Source organism: Bombus bifarius, unplaced genomic scaffold (genome assembly GCF_011952205.1).
Source record: "Bombus bifarius isolate JDL3187 unplaced genomic scaffold, Bbif_JDL3187 scf7180000008214, whole genome shotgun sequence".
In the NCBI taxonomy this organism is placed as follows: Eukaryota; Metazoa; Arthropoda; class Insecta; order Hymenoptera; family Apidae; genus Bombus; species Bombus bifarius.
In genome coordinates, this window is record NW_022884517.1 from 1,008,024 (window position 1) to 1,028,649 (window position 20,626).

The 20,626-nt window shown below is 31.2% G+C and overlaps 1 protein-coding gene across 1 annotated transcript in view; it reads right to left on the reverse strand.

The window, feature by feature from the left end:
• Window positions 1-2,454: 2,454 nt before the first annotated feature.
• Window positions 2,455-20,626, reverse strand: part of LOC117211016 (netrin-1-like) — a 110,403-nt gene continuing 92,231 nt past the window's right edge. The window contains exons 4-7 of the mRNA XM_033454568.1: window positions 20,011-20,106; window positions 9,347-9,415; window positions 8,465-8,675; window positions 2,455-7,735 (exon numbers count right to left, since the gene is read on the reverse strand). Coding sequence (XP_033310459.1) covers window positions 7,591-7,735; window positions 8,465-8,675; window positions 9,347-9,415; window positions 20,011-20,106 — 521 coding nt within the window. The 3' untranslated portion in view covers window positions 2,455-7,590. The remainder of the gene's footprint in view (window positions 7,736-8,464; window positions 8,676-9,346; window positions 9,416-20,010; window positions 20,107-20,626) is intronic.

Sequence of the window (20,626 nt, forward strand, 5' to 3'; positions counted from 1 at the left end):
ACAGATGCATTATCTTGTTGAAAGATATAATTAGGTCCAGAAATGCGTTCTGCATGATTATTTATTTGTTCTTTGATTAAATTTATATATCGGACACTATTCATTCTCCCATCGATGAACTTGATACTTGTTTTGCCGAAATAACCGATGCCGGCTCAAACCATCACGCTGCCTCCTCCCATTTGTCGTCGAATTGCTGACATTGCCTCTTTTCTTATGTTATGAAAATAATATTGGAAACCATCAGGACCATCCAAGTTGAATCTTTTTCGTCTGAAAATAGTATTGTTGAAAATGACAACGTGAGTTCGTGCTCGCCATCCGTATGCAGATGCGTTAGTTACAAGAAATAGTAACTAGAAGGTAGTTCTAGATACAATCGATAGATTTAATCGATAGGTTTAAGATGTTCTTTTGTTTTTATCCCTAGTCCATGTAAGAAAGTGTAATAAAAGTTTTTTTGGCTCAGAACGGTGTGATAGATTTATCCAAAGAACAAAATAATAGCTATTGTGATCCTACATCTGAATAAATAAATAAATAACAACAAGTACTCTTCTCCATTTCTTTTTCCAATGCATTCTTTCTTTTGCAAAGCGTAAACGTTCTACTTTGTGTTTCGTTGTTAACGAAGGTTTCTTTTTCAATTTTAGCCTCTTAATATCTTTGCAGGCTAGTGGAACTTGACGAACACGTGAAACACTGGCACTAACACTAGATTTTTCCAGTATTCGCTTTGTTGTTAACTGCGAGTTGGAAGCTACACCCAAAATTGCTCGCTTATCACAATCGGATAACGATGACGGCCGACCAGTACTCTTCTCTTTGCCATAACGAACCGCATATTCCGAGCTCATAATGTTTTGATATTATACGTTACAGACGAAAAACTTTGCACGCTCATTGAGAAATTAAAGATAGCAACCTAGGCTATCTCTTTGACGAGGAGTTTATATGTACAAGTGATGTTACACAGCCTCCTTTGCACTGGGCAAGTTACAGCCCTGGTAGAAGATGGTATAGAATTTCAATAGGTAAAATTAAACGATTTCGGATGACGTACGATCTTAGATTTAGTGTAACTGTCCTCTCCGAAAGTGGATAGCATTTTGAATATTTAAAAATTATTTCCATTCTTGCAAATGGAACTATAAATTTTTTTTATACATACATTATATCAATTAATATATCGTTGCATTCACCATAAAAAAGTATTAACGTATTTAGATTGAATATTGATTAGTTTAAAGGATATTGTAACATTAATTGATTGATTTATTCTATCTAAATGATACATAAAAAATAACTTGAAAAATTATTTTGTTATATTAATTATATTATTATATTAAACCATTAATTAAATTAAATTAAATTACGATGCTTAATTTATTATACATATATAATGATAACATACTATAACATAATATAAATTATATGTGTATACGTATATAAATACTATAAATATATAAATCATTATTAAATTATTATCCTCAGATAGGTTATCGTTAGCTATTTAGGTTATTTTTTCTGAAGTTTTTAAGGTTACTCTTAGTTGTTTTAATTTGATGGAATCTTACAATCTTTTTTCTTAACTTCTTTGCCGATTTTTCAGTAGAATGGAAAGACAAATCTAATAAGATTTATCGAAAAGGTCTTATTATTATTAAAACAGAATAAATGGTGAAAAAATATATTTTAAAGAAAAATTTGTAGAAGCTTATCTAAAGTGTGTTCAATTATTATACTTCCGGATATGTAATCTTAGTGAATATTTGTTGCTTCAAATCGATTTTCATCGTCATTCATAAATAAGTATACATATGTATGTATATATATTGAACAATAATCAGTTCTCTAGTGTCGTTAATAGATTTTCACAAATTTTGTCAACATGTTTCATAAGATCTAGCCAATTTAATCTGTGATTAATCCAAGTATACATTCGAATTCTTAACAGTATTTCTTTTCCAATGCTGTAGAAATTTAGTTTACTTTGCTTAGATTAGGATTTTTCAATAAAGTAAGGATCAATAATTTTATTCTCGATTCATAAGCGATTAAATTGCACGTTGATGCTTCGCAAATACTGATAGAAATAATAATAGTATACCATCAGAGTATTATGTTTGTTCTCTATGATTCATGATTATAAATTATGACTACTTTTTCGAAAGATCTCAAACGTACTGATTCACATCCTCTTGATTCGAGAACTATTATAATGTATAATATATAGGAATAGTAGTAGATATGAAACATTTCAATATATACAAACGTTATGTGAGAGGTCAAACCAATTTGTTTTTAATATTATATTTAATATTATATTTTTTATTTATAGGGGAAACGAAATCTATGTATGGAGTTTATAGATTTATTTTGGGAAATTGTGGGCATTATTACATAAATATATGTATGAATAAGAAAGGTAGAAATAAATCAATACAATAGGTCTATATGTTCCTTATGCATTGTATTTATTATTCATACAACTAATCACATTTATTACACCACAATACACAACGATACACTTAATAATTTAATCGAATCTAAATCGTAATCGTGGTACAACAGTAATCGATTAATAATGTAGAGGTATAAATAGCACACTTACTGTGATATCGTGTATATTCTACGATATACATACAACTGGTCAAGAATTTCGTAAAATCTCGGACCTGTAATCGGTATTCTTCCATCTACAATACTATCGCGCGAATCATTCTTAACTAAACGGTGCAGTTTTTGCTTTTAACACGCTCGAAGGAAATTGAACAACGGAACTAACAATAAGATCATCTTACTTCTACATATGCTGTAATTATTTTGTGTAATGACACCGAATGATCGTTAGTTCTCAACTGTTAATTTTTGCAATCTGCCTTACAAATATATCTATATATGTATGTATATAAAGAACAAATTTTGTTATCAATCGATGTTGCATCTTTATAAAACGTCTTAATAAACCTAATTATTTGTTGCTACGAAATAGTTACGCGAAGTATTAAATCATCTTAACGTGTAAGGATAGTTTTCAGAATGCAAAAAATCAAGGTGTTACATCATTCTAATTTCTAAGTCTCTTATAAAAGGATTGGAAGATGTGTTCAAATCATTTCGAAGTGATAGAACAGAATTAAATATGCGTTTATACTATGCCTCGTAATATTACAAAATTCGATCGGCCGTGACATTTTTAGCAATTTGATCGAGATATTATAATAAGCCACATCGATCGATCGATCTTCCTTGTAATGTAATACATCATCCTGTACGTATATCCTTTCTTTCTAACACTCAAATATATGTACTAATTTTGTGAATAGCTGATATATTCTTTACTTATACTAAAGCTATTTTACGTTGGTACATTTTATACACGTAATTATAGCATAGGCGACGGAAACAATGAATCTTCGAAATAACGTCTCGCGAACAATGAGATTACAATAATTAAAGTATGATTCTCTTACAAAAATTCTCTTGCCGTTGATGTCGAACAGTGTTATTTCAATCGAATATTATTAGTCGTGTTCATTACTTTAATTTTTATTTACGTGACTCTTTTTTAGTTTTTTTTTATAATAGAAATCATAAATTTAGGAGAATAATCCAGTTTCTTTCAGATATACTTATAATATTTATTAAGGAAAACAAATAGAAAACATTTTTTTTTCGTTTATGATACTTTCTATCAGAATGAAAATACATTTTAAGCGATTAAGTAATTAAAAAACAAATGATTAGAAAAATATTTCTCTACCTATCAAACCTCGTAAAAAGGGTCACATAAACGAAGATTAGAGTACGTATATCATCTTACGTCGGTTTTATATAAGTTCGCTATTACGATCACATGAACACATGCAGCGTTCGGTATTTATTAATATCGTAAGTACATTGATGCATCGTTGATTTTGATATATAAAACGATGCTTAATCATTCTTCAATCGAGGAGGCAAGATATTGTTATTACAAATCAGAATTATTTTCACAAATTTTTTAAATTGATATTTTATTCTAAATTATGCTACGGATGTTTTGCTTCGATTGGTTTTAATAATAACTAATGAAGAATTTCTCTCTAATATTTTTGAAGTAAATTTTCTTTTTACGTTTTTTACGTTTTCATGGTTGAAAATGATGAATCGTATGTTCCGTTTTACGAGACGGAATTTTTATAGCCGTGAATATTATAAACTAATCAAAGTTGATTGACCGATAGAGATCTTTTGTAAGGAGAATTTTCTCGATTTGAAATAGAAAACGCTAACAAGTATTGAAATAAACAAGTACATACAGAATGTCTTAAAAGTAATACATATATTGCATTCACTATCAAAATTTCAATTTTGATATGCATGATAATAAAAACGCATAGAAATGCTTGGTAAAATAAATTTTGCTAAACATTAAGCTTGCAATTAATTGAAAAGTTGTTAATTAGGTAAAACTTTTAGTTTCGAATTTAAGAAAGGATGAATATCCAGCACCCTATATACATGTAGCTAATATAAATAAAATCATAGTTTAGGAAACGATTGAAAATATTTGTTGTTTATTTGAAAGATGTTGATAAGAAAATTAATTGTCGAATATTACAAATAAATTTTTTCGATATAGCTGATTTAAAAAACTTTTAAGGGAAATTATAAGATGTACGTGCCTGTCACTGTTAGGAACTTATTTGTTAAGCAGGACAATTATCATAAATCATTTTATTTAATGTACCTGTATATGTGAATGTTGTTATAATTAATTCCACTTAACGATAAAGTTTCCCATTTCATTTGTAAAGTTTCCACAGTTGGGTTATTTTTTATTGTCGAAGTATACACGAATAACATGCAGGGAAAACAAGTTTTAAAATTCGGAAGAACAATTGATTATGTTCATGTTATGTAAAATTATAAAAGGAAATTTCTCATTACTAATATACACATACCCTTTTGTACGAAATTTCATATTAAAGCGCATTAAATATACGTTAATTAAGTAAATACCGTTTCCCTTTATGTCTTGTCAAATTTTATGACGACAACAAGGTTAATTTTAATCATCGTAACATTTGAAGCTACGACAATTCTTTTTGCAGCAAGTAGTAACCGATCATTCGATGAATAGTTATTTCCACACATTTCGAGCTTAGCCTCTATATTTCTTCGATAATCGTTACTACTATTATTATCACTACTGCTACCAATAATAATACTAATAATAATATCAACTAGAAAAGAATCTTAATAATTTATATAGAAAATGTACAAGAAAATCTACATTCAACGTACGCGTATATCTTTATAAATGTGATCGATTTGTGATAACCGAATGAGAGAAGAATAAATAAATTAAAAAAGAAGGTTATACTATATGAGAAAAATGGGAAGTCTGAGAGCGGGGAAAAGACCATGTACAATGTACAACGTTGTAAAATCTTATTGTTAGTCTAATTGGTGGCATAACTGCAATAAGAGAGATGAAATATCGCTTTGGAGGAACGATTTCTAAACCCAAAGAGTTTGATGTACATGACATAAAGAATCTTTTGGACAAAACACCATGTGTCCACATTTTTGTCAATAATAAAACTCAACAGAATTTATAATATGTATACATACATGTCATCAAATAAAAGGAAAATAAGGTAGTAAAAACTTGTTTATCTGAATTCTCGTATATAAATATTGGCAAATTGCAGGCAGTGTTTGTGCACAAATATTGTGTACATTTCCAATTATTATGTAAATTATACATATAATAATATTGTGTATTGTTATTTAATTGAATATATTGTGCTTGTATAATAATTTACTTTACGTAATTTGCGTATTATAGAAATACAAGGTACAATAGAATGTACTATAGCACATATTTGTTGTATAGCTATACGTACTCGTATATGAGTGTTTTATAAGCTAAGAAAGGATGATAGAAACTTTGATTTTAGTTAGATTATACATATCCTAAGAATTAGAGAAACAAGTTTTTGTTACTTATGTATATATATAGTTTATTAATTAATAAACAGATTTCCCAATTGCATGAAATGAATGCGTTCTTTCTATTTTTTGACACATCTTTAATTAAAGTAAAAGACAAAATGAAAGTATTACGAATTTACTAATAAAATCATTATACCGATTATTATTCTTTTGATTACGCGTGTCAATATTGCATATTCTTCGCATTCGTAGTGTATCTGTATTATATGTAACAAACTATAAAAATGACATATTTGTACGAAATGGTGGTTACGACTGATATGCATATAATTCTAATTTACTACCGAATACTGCACATTTGATTCATTTTATTAATACATTTAACGGCATACAACATTTTTATCGATTTGTTTCGCACATTTTGAGCAAAATGTTAAATTTGGGACTTAAAAACGTTAGGTTTTAAGAAAGGTAAAGTATATACGTTGCTTGATATTCAAATTGCAACGTAGCGTAGTAAAAATCAATTTATGAATTATAATTTGTAAAACGTAACTTCCTTTATCGTAAGTTATAGTGCGATCTCAATTTCTTCTGGTTTATGATATAAATTGAATAGAAAAAAAATATAAACTATAAAATTCATAGAAAATGTATACATATATCGATATAAGTGTCTAACTAAGTCTAATTTAATACAAAATATTGCATTTTTGGTTGGATGAAATGCATGTGAGAAATGTTGTTGTTGCAATATATGTATACACAATTTTTCCAAATTTCTAGAAAATTGTTGCATATTCTACAATACATTGTAAAATAATAGAAATCTCTAATTAGATATACATACTTCACGTGTTTTATTACCTAAATTATTTAAAAAGTTATAAAAAATACATACAGAGATGCGTACATATATTTACCTACTATCTCTCAAAGATGTGAGAAACATGTACATATTTCCATATAGACCAGATATAGCAAATTTTAGAACATGCCAACTAAAATCCTAAGCTCAAAAAAAATATGTCACCGAGACTGTTACATTTATCAAATTTACAGCTTTATTTATAAAAATTGTATAACATAATATACAAAAGTTATAAACTCTTAGAAGTAAGTTAACGTGTATTTGGAATTATTTGTCAAAAAAATCAACAAAAATAACCAAAACATTAACGAATAAAATTAAGTTATCAAATAAACCGTTCAACATTTTATTCTATATAGATTTTCCTTTCTATATTGATGATCCTTGACGTAAACAATTTATTAACTTTGATAAATTAAAAGTCTCTGTATGCAATATAAAACCAACTTACGCTCTGTTCACGTGTATTTGGGTTCTCACTTGCACTTCATTTCGTTTGAGTTTCTTTGTTACTTATCATTAATCTTAGGACGTCGTCGAGTATTTTTATTTCGTTCGAGAAATAAGTATGCGAGAGTACATACAGCTATTGGCAGTTTTGAAAATGAATGTGCATCCTTTTCTACGTACATATACGAGTAAAGTTTTAACTTCTGTTTCTCAATCTCTCTGGTTCGTTCATTTTCTTTTATTCCATCTTTTTCTTCTCCGCTGCTTGCTCTATCTTCCCAATCTTTCTCCGTCTAATTTTCCTTGGTGTGATGCAAATTAGTTCAATGGCACGATTTTGCCCTCCGCTGGAAGCGTCGCATTCGACGATGCCACTCGTCGCGCCATTCGATCACAATCGACCTCTGCGTCACTGTCAGTCCACCTTGACCTCCACCATCGCTTTCTTGACCAAGAATCAAGTACGATCTGGAAATTTCAATGGTCTAACTAAAAAATCAATTCGTTATTGTTTATCATTCCCTAACTTTTTATAACTAACATTTCATTTGCTTAGTAGGTGTAAAAGAGAGAAAAAATACAAATTAAAATGCAATTCATAAGGTTATACTTTCTTGGTTTAATCGACATAAATAGATCATTTGATATTCAGGATAGTGAGATAGTGTAAATATTAATACGATGCAACAGTACATAGTCATAAAACGAAATAAAATTAAAAGATTAAACATATGGATGCACATAGCTTTACAAATGGTTAACTTGCCTCGGTATATTATATTATTTAAATATTTTTGTAAATTCTTGATCCATCGATATTTTATTCTATTCCAGTCCTTTTTAAATTAACATATTTATATTGTAATAATTTTATCAAGTATGTGAAATTGCTTCTATTTTTAGCAAGAACATTCATCATTACCGTTTTAAATAATAATCTGATTAAGTTGTATAATTCGATGTAAAAAGTATGAATAAAGAAAGTATAGAATCCAACCTTCGAAAGTTAATTTATTAATTTTGTTTACATCACATATATACTTACTTGTTCCTTATCACAATATTTTATGCTTTTTTCGCGGTAATTATTTAAAGATATTTTTTAGAAAATACGCTTATTAAGATATTATTGGAGGATTTCTTTAAAATAAAAATTTTGGTTCATTGCAAACTTTAGATATGTATCAAATAATTTACCTGTTTGGCTTGATTTTCGGGCATCTACAGGCTAAGTCGGCCGAGTGTACGTAAAGAAACACGTCACCACGACGAATCCTCGAGTTTGAAGATTTTTTATAAATAAAGTCAACATTTAAGGTGAAACGTATCCAAACTGAACCAGACACGCTTGTTCCTGCTGGAGAGCCATCGTTCTTTTTGTGTCTATCTGTTATCCTACCCAGAATAGCTGAAAGAAAAAATATGAGGTAATCTCTTAGTTCTACCTCTTTTTTATCATTTACCGTATTTACATATTTTACAAGTTTAAAAAGGTGTAACGTTTTCTAATTTATACATTTCGTTAATTATGATCTCTTGCTTAACACGATACATAAGGAATTAAAAAGATTTGCTTCATTTACGGTTACATCATTGACGTACACGGGTAAACCAATATCGTTCATGGTGCAATGAATTTAAGTTACATTACGCCATATGCAGTAATACTACTTGTTATTTCATTTGTGACCGGAAATCAAGAAATATCGTCACTTTACTGCTGGTTGCATAGCAAATGAATCACGAAGGAGTATGATAACAGTAAATTCTGTTAATTTTGCCGGCGATCTTAAATAATTACGTTTGCTAAATGCTACGTTATGGCTAAAGGAGAGAAAATAGATGACGCAAAGAATGTATAAATAATATGAGAATTTGTCTATATTCTGATAAGAATTTTTTATTGAAACTGAAAAAATTGCTTGTCTTCTTAATAAGCACGTAAAATGAGGATATTTATATTATGAGAAAGAAATAATGGTAATATCTATGTATCATTTTTTACTTTAAACAGAATCTTAAAAATTCTTAGAATTATTTTTTGTAGTGACACATAATCTACCCTGATTGCATACTTACCATAATCTCTTTTGCAATACTTGTTCAGGTTCAATCTTTTAGTGCTGGCTCGACATTTTCCACATTGATCTATAACAAACAACATGAGAAATTGCTTATAGACAATATACAAGGATTTATACACAAGAATATGCAAAATATTTTTAGCTAATGTATTGTTTTCTCTATATACATAATTATAAAACGTTTCATATATAGACAGATTTTTGCCACGTTTCACACGTTTATTTCTGTTTGCATTTTCATTAGATTTTCAATTGCATCTCGATTGATAACATATCCCCTTATTAAATGGCAAGAAGCAACAGTTGTCCCTCTTGAGAACCGGGAAAGGACCTAATCGATCTTGCTAATCATCGACTAATAGCTTTAACGAATACAAACTTATGGGCACATATACACAATATAAACTTATGGAGGATATTATTAACTAGGCTCTGATGTTTTTTGTGATCTCAGCATATTGTATCTAAATTTCAAGGTAGATTTTCATAATCTCAACCTAGAAAGCAATATAAAGTCACTTCAATTGCTTACTATACATTCGGATTATAAATGTGTAGTAGGTGAATTCGATACTTCAATTATATCGTTGGTACGTATATGTTCTGTATTCAAAGAAGAACCCTTTTTGAAATTTTATGCGTTAGTCTATGGTTTCTTATTTGTTAAACTGGTTTATAGGACGTAATTAGAATAGTCAATAATATTTTATTAATACGCTCTATTATCATTATTAGGAACAGTTGTGGGTGCAGCTATCCATTTATTATCTAATCATTTTATCCAACGAAACGATATCCATCTATACTATTATCTCAAACGACATGGCCACCGTACAACGTGTCCTCGTCCCGAAGTCCCGCAATTAACTTTCTTTGGAATATGTTCCAGTGTAACAGCTCTTAGCCTGATCATAACTAATCATCTTTGCGAAGGATATGCGTAATATGCTTTATAGAATAATAATGCATCGATTGAAGAAACATTAGGTTTACTTTATGTAGCAAAACGCTATAATTTTACACGTTCCTTTAATTCACTATACCTCAGGTATTATATTTCCTTCGTGTTCATCGATTATTGTTTCTAAAAGCATTGACTAATGTTAGTTATAGAATATTAACAGCATCGTTATTTGAGCTTAATAAATTGTTTTCCTTAGTATACAAAAAAATTAAAAAATTGTCATCTCTTGTAAGTAACACATACCTATATACACATACTATATACGATTATTTCAATATACTCAAAAATATTTTTTTTTCTTGTTTAATAGAGTTTTTTATACGATTATCTATCTAGTGATTTGTATAAGACAACGGAAGCTTTATTTTACAGTAAATCATTGATATCATTTGGTGAATTATAACACGAAGTACTTGCCTATTTCAAGTACATACAAATCGACATAGAAGCGTACTATATCAAAATGAAGTATATATATTACCGAAAACAAGACTAAAGCAATAGATACACGATTTAAGATACATCAGATTGGTGTACATGAAACGGACTGATGATAAAAATATAGAAGTAAGGACAGAGAGTTTGTAAAAAGGATTGAAATAAACACAAAAACTTCTGTTTGTAAATTTCATGCCGTTTTAATGAACCGTAGGCTCTCTGCAGGTCGATAATAGAATCCGTACAACGTACCGAATCCCCCGAACTACGAATCCAAACTACACGCAACCAGTACACACGCGCTTCGCTCCACTTCGCTTTTGCTCGTTCGTTGGCTAACCAAATTAAACGTAATTTGAATTTCGTTTGAAATTCAATCGATGTTCCGTTGGTAGACGGGTTCGCGTTATCTAGTAAAAAATAATGAAAATTCTACGCCCGTACCAAGTTACGGTCACGTTCGTCCATGCTCGAAACTGTCTGTCGATATTTCAAAAATTTTAATTCTGTCAAACAAAATACCAAAAAGAACAAATCGCTCGGAGAAACTTTTCGAACGTTGATATTTTGTGCAAACGTGACTTTTCATTCTGTTTTCAATTTTCCATGCATGCAGCATTTCTATGAGATAATTCTCCTGGCTTGTAACGATGGATCTATAGAATGAAAATTCATTAAATAAATTAATAATGAAATTGGCAGGTAGTTTGATCTTAATTCCTTCGACCATCGTCTGTAAAATATTTCTCAAAGAAGAGGCTTGCAATTAACTACACAGTAATATTGAAATATTGATGGAAATTTTGGAGGCCTGGTCAATCTGATAACTTATAATACTTATATTCATACATGGCAATGATACATGTACAGTTATATTTCCTAAAGAAGTGTGTGCAAGCGAAAGTTAGTCATTTCGGGCAAGTTCAAGTTCTATCAAGTTTTATAGATCTTTAGATTGTAATACTCAAATTTACGAACAAAAGATGTTATTAGATTAGTCTTTGCTATAATTTATTTGTACTGTAATGTTGTTTCTATAAGGAGCATAATTTATGGCATTACCATGTACATAAATTTTCTTGTCGCGTGTAATTTCTGTTACGAAAGAACACGAAATTAAGCAGTGTTTCTTAGTAAGAATTCGCTAGTAGTAGACAATTTCGTTGGCAGCTCGTTAAGTATACCATCGAATCAATTAACCGAATTACGAAATGGATAATATGAGTCGAAAGCGAACCAGATATGCCGGTTAGCTGCTATGCCACGAATCGATCGTGATGGCAGAGACCTCAGACCATAATCCGTTTAATTCCTGACTAACGAGACATCCTTTGTGTCGATTAACCCGTGCCAATCGGCATCAACCGAACGAGCAATAGCTTCGCCATCAAATGTATCCCAAACCGTAAGGTCCGCTTTCCGATCGAGCGATTCGATCGATCGAATAGATGCACCTCGAAACTGATTTCAGTTGCTCTCCTCGCCGCAATGAGTCCGATGGTATATTGCAATCACCGAACAAACCACCTAAATCCAATGTTCCAGACCAAAAGTCAGATGCAACCGCAATCCTCTACAACTTTATGTCGATTTCTACGTAAGGCGTTACGTAAATTTTGTCGTGATTTAACAATTTTTTGTTCTCTTTCTTTTCATATGTCAAACGATGTATGAACAAAAGAATAGAAAAGTATGCAGATTACAAGAATGGAAGATCATTCGAATATTTACTATTATGTGAACATCGAAGTGATTCACTTTTCATATGTATCAATATACATATAAAAATGCATACGTATAAATATTATTCCAAAATATATTTCATTTCATACTATTTCATTCTACCTTGTGACATTCTTATCAATTTTTAACCATTTTAAAGATATATATGTCTTCAATTAATTAATTAGTATATATATCCAATATAGCCTATATTAGTATATGTATCCATCCTGCGCAAGTACTTGAATTTTTTTTTCTTTTTCTTTATTTTTCTTATTTATTCCATCTTTACGATTCATGTATCAGTATGAAGGGGAAATTTCAATTTTCTATTGAGAAATCAGAGACCTGTCTCTGCAAGAGATGTTAATGTTTATTTAATATTCAAATCACGATAGATTGAGTAATGTTGGACTTCTATTCTGTTTGTGTTTTACGCGCAGAAATTACCATGGGTTATTTCGTAAAAAAGAAATCTCTTAACATAGACCAGTTTTACATTTTTTCTAAATATTCCCGTTTCTTTTAGCGCTCGAATATAGGATGCACGCGAGGCATACTCGCAGTCGTAAAGTAACGTCTTAATTATAAAAGGGTCTTGTGGTACGATGCATGCCTTACGAGGCACCCTAAGTATCTTACCGCGTAACGGCCGAGTGGGACTTTAATGGACGCGTGGGTGCTTGCCTGCCAGTCGTGACAGTGTAGAGTGTAGAGAATCTACGGTTTTTCGTACGACTACCTTTTGAAACGCCCCCACCCTGCAAGGGTAAGCGTAAACGGTGCTTTTAATGCGATGTACTTTCACGACGAAATTAAATGACTGGAATCATAGTCTACCGTTTAAACGAAATTTACATAGACATTTACTTGTCATCATACCCTCTAGTAAGTTGCGCCAACGCAACGAGTCGAGCATTTGACACTAATATCTCTAACTTCTTTTCGGTAGGTATTGTATGCGTTTCAAATCTATTATCGTTTGCTTCGAAAATTCATATCATCAGAGTTTCTAGGGAATTTTCTAATTTAGGTTTTACCTGAGATAAGTACAAGCATGTCTATTTGTCATTTTTATTACGTATGAACTTTGTTGTATAGTTAGATTTTATTATATACAATACAGTTTTATATTACGTATGGCTATATTAAAAAGGAGGAAACCTTTTGTGAAGAAAGTAGTATCTAATTGTAAAGTAAATAAAAGTAACAAATAATAATTTTAGAAGAACGATTCCGAACTTTTTCATCTTCGCGACCACAATCTTTTTTCCTCGGGTTTATATAATCAATATGTTTCTATTGTTTAAAAATTATGGAATTACCTATTTATTGTCGTTGAAGACGTTCGTAACTTCTTACTCGTAACATAACTGAAGAATTTTTAAGTTTTATACGATTGGTTATATGTACATATTTACATTTACACGTAAAACAATTATTATTAGCAACACATGCACATTTGTTTACGCATTTGCTATAACATTATTTTCATCTAAGTTTAATAAGACTTTTTAGAATTCACTTATGGGTACAGTATAAGATACTTTTTTTCTATCATTTACTATATATTAATCATCCTTATTATGATTCATCTAGGGATTTTGTGCGACGCGTAGATGAAACGAGACAAGTTTAGGGAAAGTTTCATGATATTAGAAGCTGAGGCGCGACCTGGAGTAATGGAAGTTGAATCGCAGGGGTGAAGGGAGGAGTCAATTAGTCTTGATTTAAATTAGCTACGGCGGCTGGTAATTAACTTTGGTTTAGGACCCAACCGGCAAGCCTGTACTGTAATAATGAAGATAATTATTACGATAGAAGTTATCATATACCGAGTGATACAATATTTTAAGAATATTCCAAATACATACGTCACGCTATTATAAATATAATATTAATTTTAATATTAAATATATAATGCTAATAATATTATAGATATATTATTAATATTAATATATTAATAATTAATTATGATACAAAAAGTTCTTTTATATTAAGGAATAACTTATATCACTAATATTCAAATATTTTGTAAATAGGGCAGTTTTATTCTACCTACTCTATTGTATAATCATTAATTAAATAAATTTTCAAAATCTAAAAATTACTTTCAAGATTTATCAGCTATTAGAAAGCAATCACGGTATCGTCGAGAATATATATTATCGAACTAAATTGTGAAAGGGTGACACGATGAGTTTATCATGCTGTCAAACGTCCCCTTTGGCGAAATGCGTGTTCAGCTTTAATAGTCCACGAAAAACAGATCGATTGCTCATCGTGAGTACGTAGCATTGACAAAGCGAAAGGTCATTTCCTTCGAAACAATCTTTTCGTTATACGGATGTACACCATACATCGTAAAATTCTTCCCACAAATGGACTTGTAATATAATGAACGTAACATCAAGTAGAATTGATTCGATTAGCGAATTCCAATTCAATCCAGATATTAATAGAAAGTAGACGGTTTAGTAAGATTAAATTTGTAAGATGTCTGAAAAATTGTACACAGAATAAATTGAATTAAAATACTTGTAGACATTTAAACAAAGTGAATTTCGATTTGTTTTGATTTTTATTTTGTTGTTTATTGTGGCATGTAACGAAAGGATACGGCCAGAGCTACTTTAAAATGCATCCATGATTGCGGAAAAGGAAGAAAACGGGAAAGAGAACGAATCGATGTGATGTACAAACAGTACCAGGGCTATGTTTCCTGAAATGGAAGGACCCTTAGTGGGCGTTTATTCGAGCGCATACGCAATACGCACAAGCAATAGGTTCACGCGTCGGTACAGTAAGCGAACTGTAAATTAACTCGCCTTGTAAACTAGACAACAAGTTTATCTCTGCTTCTTTCATACTGATGCTTCTTTGACGCGTCTGTTGTTTTTATCCCTTAAACCAATTAATTTCGGTTATTTTAATAAAATCAGGTAAAGTATTCTAATCGGTGTCGATCATGTTATTGATCTCCTGCCTTTTGATTTCATTAACTGCTATTTCTAATCGTACCGTATCACGTTCCGTACGTCATTTAGTTAGAATGTCAAAAGAATGCTACAAGTTACAATGGATAACTAGATTAACTAAAGCTCAATTATTATTGGGGACTTAAAACATAAAATACGAATTACACTTTAGATTTATCATAAAATATATGTTATATATTTGAAGGTAGTATCTATTAAGATGATACATATCTTGTAAATGTACTGAAATTTTATACATTTGTCTGTAGCCTATGTAACCTATCTATAATATACATATAATATTATGAGTTAAAATTTTTACACATTTATTTTATTAACAAAATATGCACATATTCATATACATTTACAATTTATCATACATAGAGGTTTGCGCAAGAAAGGAATAAAAGCTATTAAAGATTACATTGGGAGAAAGTTGTAATACTAAAAATTATGTATATAGCATCATATTTACAATATGCCGAGATACGATGCAATGAACCTTTAAACAGAAAACGGCAGTTCTCTCGATACTTAGTTATTTAATGTCAATTTCATTTATCTGAACGTTAATACTGATTCGTTATAAACAACGTGGATAGTTAAACGTCGACACGATGATAGTTCTACTTCCTTTCAGCATCAATTTTAGGTTTTCCATCGAATTTTTAACGAATTTACGAGGTGAAATCGTAACTCACCGGCAAGCTGGCTCGATACAACGTAAGTACTAACATGTTATTACGTTCAGGTGTATGGCAGGGCAGAAAGCATCGATAGCCGTGGGCATTCCGTTTTTAGCATCGCGGGCTCATTGTTCATAAGCGTTGCAAACTAGTAGCTGGAGGATACTCGTCGCTCCTTCTCGAATGCTATTCTTGCAAGGAATAAGAGCATCTCGTATCGCGTATGCAGGCGTGCATACATCGCATCGGGAGTATGCATCTTGCGTCACGAATCGCATCTATATGTTAATGTTGCACGCAACCGCGCGCGTAATTCTCGTTGCACGCACCCACGCACTGGTTCCGTGCTTCGCTGCCGATGCATATGAACGCGATTGCGGAAATCCTGCAATCCGTCCCGGGACTATTCCAGTTCTTTCGATCACGGCAAATTGATATTAACACCCTTTATCTATACTAATTGATGTACATAAAATATTGCACCTGAACGATCTTTATTATCATTTCCTCTAGCCTGTGGAATCGTTTAATTGTAATCTCATGTACTTACAATTAGAAAAGTTCTGCTTTCCAATATTCGACGATTAAATGGTTTCCAATTCTTAATAAATTACAATATAAATTTTTCAACTTTTTTTCGATATATTTTATATGTATCGGTAATACATTTGATATCGTGTAAATGAATATACAATAGAATAGACTTTCTATTCTAATATTCCTAATATTACAATTTCTTTATAGTAATAACTTCAAACAATAATGCTTAAATTAAACAACAAATTTAATAATAAAGTTGTAATAAAAAATACATTCAAGGATTTTTTTGGATCTAATAACACAGAGCTTTTTATTGAAAGTACACGCATGCTTTACATGGTCACAGTGTAGCGAGTCCAGTGGAGTGTAAGTACTTTGATTAATACATATTACTCTCCACAAATATTACTTTCGGTAGTCAATGGAAATTGTAAATATAAATTCAGTTATTGCATTTGCAACAACCAAATAGTATCACACCATAAATTTAAATGTTATGTTTCAATTACTCAGCAGTATATAGCAATATCGAATGAAAATTAAAGAATTGTTTTCTATAATTTGGAAATGTTTTATTTTGTGTATTTAATATTTAATCGTACTAAACCGTCAACCTCTCGCAAGCGCGATCCCTTGCTTTTCTTTTTGAATGCATATGCAGGCAGTCGATTAATTCTTTTGAAAACACTCGAACGTTATTAATTATCGAGCGAGCTGACGCTTGAATATAAGTTCACAGACAAAAATCCCACATTACGGTCAACGTATCAAACATGTAGTGCACAGCATTATACAATAAGTATATCCCTTGTTATCCCTAAGAGTGCAATTCTACTTAACTATAAAACCTACGGGCTCGATAATGGTTTTGGGTATGTAAGTACTTGTAAGGCATTCAATCGCTCCGACGGGAGTAGTTTTCCTTTACTCATTTCTCGAGCTAACAGAACCAAATAATTTCCAAATGGAGTCGCGTCTACATGTGCACATGGAAGCAGTGCAGCGAAGACGCGTGGAAATAAACGTCGGACCATTAAAGGGTCTCCGTACAAATGTATATCTGAGACTAAATAATAACTTGGGAACCAACCCTCCTGTATCATTGCGTTCAGCGACCACTCACGGGAGGCGTAGGAGGGGGAGAAAGCTTACCAAAAAGAGAAAAGGAGTTAACCAACGGAAAGGGAAACGAAGGTAAAGGGAAACACCAAGCATGGAGCGAGAAAGACAAAGACAGAAAACATGACAAAAATACAAAAATATTGCAAGGAATATAAGACAAAGACGAACAGATGGAATATTAATTTTGAATATAAGGAAAGCAAAGAAATAAGATTGCTTGAACGAAAATACAATTCAATTTAATATTCCAGATATTGCGTTCATTTCTTAACAGGTATAAATTGAAGAATCATTTATTAAAAAAATATACCGATTGCCTTTGTAATATATATAATGGATAAAATTCACAAAACGGAGTAAGTTGTTTGTAGATTTGAAGAGGTGCTTGTTCTATATTATTTTTAAAATTATCGTTACCGTTGAAAAATGTTATTGTCGCTGGTAATTACGGACATTACTTACGAAAAGCTAAAAATTATCTAAGGAGGTGTTTCTCCGAGAACGTATTTACACTTCTATATCTTTCAGAATAACAATGCTGTTCGTAAATAGGACTATTGGTTTTATTCGAAGGAAATACATCATTCATCAGCGACAATAACTATATCTACTCTCATAAAGTTGAGCTCCTCTTATCTGCAAATTATTGCGTCGAGATGGTAATATGTAATAGTGGGAGTAACTGGAACCTCGAGGCAATGATATGATACTTGATCCTACTATTGAACATGTCTACGAGACAGGATAATGCGTCGTTATTTATTGTTGTTATACTCAACATATTTCTTTTGATAACGATACTCATAGCTGAAATTTGTTAGTATTATCTATAGTAATAGAGCTGACAGAACGAAGAAAAACGAATAAGAAGTTTAAGATTTATATTAATAGTACGAGGAATGCATATGTATGTATATTTTGTATGTACTAATAATTGTTACATAATTCTGCAATTAAGCAATATAGTATGATTACTCTTACCTTTTCCTTTTAATCTCAGCATTTCTCGAGATAGAAATTTGAATATGTTATTGTATTTCCTTTCAGGATTATTCGTAATTTCATTAACCAAAGTAAAAAATATGAATATGGTATAGGTACTTTCAAAAAAATGCATTTGTTTTAATAATAATTAAACATGTGTATTATTACGTTACTAAATGGTAAAAATTAGAAACCAAAGATTTTAGAACGAATAAGTAGCCGATTTAACCGTAAATGATTACATAGACAATTTGATTTGATGTTACGATTTATTCCTGTGTACACACTACACGCGTGTGAATAAAAACGGTAAATTTTATGCTCGTACAACCGTACAAGTAGGCCGTTGGAAACTTAGAGCAAATGGGCAAGCCGCAAGTGAGGGTAGCTTTAATTAAGCCATTAGGGTGGCTGAGAGGCTGCGACCAAGCGGCTAGACATTCCAACCCTCTATTCCCTCTCTCTTTCTCTCTTTTTACGTCGCGTCTGCCAAATTAATATTATGCTTACATTCCATACTGCCACGTGGCAAGCGAGTTTGTATCAGTATAAACATTCTAGTCTACCTTCTCTGCATTTTCCTATATGTATGTACTGTGAGCATTTCTGTTTGTAGGAATATTATAGCGGAAATTACAAATAAGTTAGATTATTTTCCCGCTACAGACAAATGTTATTATTTTCTATGTACTTTCATATATGCGTATTTCTTATCGATCGCTTTTCATGTTGTTTATATTTAGTTATCATTAATTCATTAATAGATCAATATATCAATTATGTCAATAACGACTAATAATCAGTGTTATTCGTATTTATATCGGTATGTTAGTATGGTTTGTTGAGAAACGTAACAAACAGTCTGCATGTATTTACACGAAACAGTTATAGCTTATTGTTAGTGCTAAAGTGTTGTTTGAAACATACATTATGTATAATTCTCCACTTTGCAGTCGAATCACTCTATACTCTATATATTACTTCATTATAGACGTTTAGAAACAATGAAATAGTTGTTTTCATTCATTCTCTTCCCTTAAAGTCTCGAATCTCGAGTCTCGAGTCTCGAGCCTCAAGATATCATTCGTAAAGATTACTAATACGCGATTAATAAATGGTATGTTTCACAGTCATGGTATTTTTCCCACGGGGAAAAAGTGTCACGTATCAAGAATTAAAGCAATTTCATAAAATACGTTACGTTTGTTGATTTGATATTACTTACCAGCTCGTCCATCGTAACCGCGCTCGTCGTCGTCGTCTTCGTGTTCTCCGCTCTCCTCGCCAGCTGTCCCTTGAGTCTGCACAACCCTCGGTATTTCTACGAGAAGGAAAATAAATGTGAAATCGTTGACGAAAAGTTACACTAAATACAGCTCGTATCTCTTCTAAAAGGCTACACGGTTTCCTCTTTCGTATTCGCAAATTCTGCCTAATTGGACGCGCGATCGTGCGATAACACGTTCGAACGGTCGCGTGTTCCTTCTCGTTGATCGATCGATCGCTTCTAAAAACAGGACGGCTACGGTTGAAAATTTCATGCCATTTCTTTTTCTTGCGTCTCGAGTGATCCTTTGCTGTCTGAACTGTTAATGGAATGTTGAAGTTTTCGTGTGTTTCGTTAGATATCGAGTACCCTAATAATGAAGAGTTCCAATTGGGTCATTGTTTTACTATCCTGCATTGCAGACTTGCGTTGCATTGATTGCGTTGTTAACATTTATTGAAAAATCCTTACATTTTAGTTAAAAATGAAGTAGATTCAAAATTATAAAAATACTTATGTACATAACTATACTTTGTATATTTCAAAATCTTATTATGCATATTTCGTTATATTT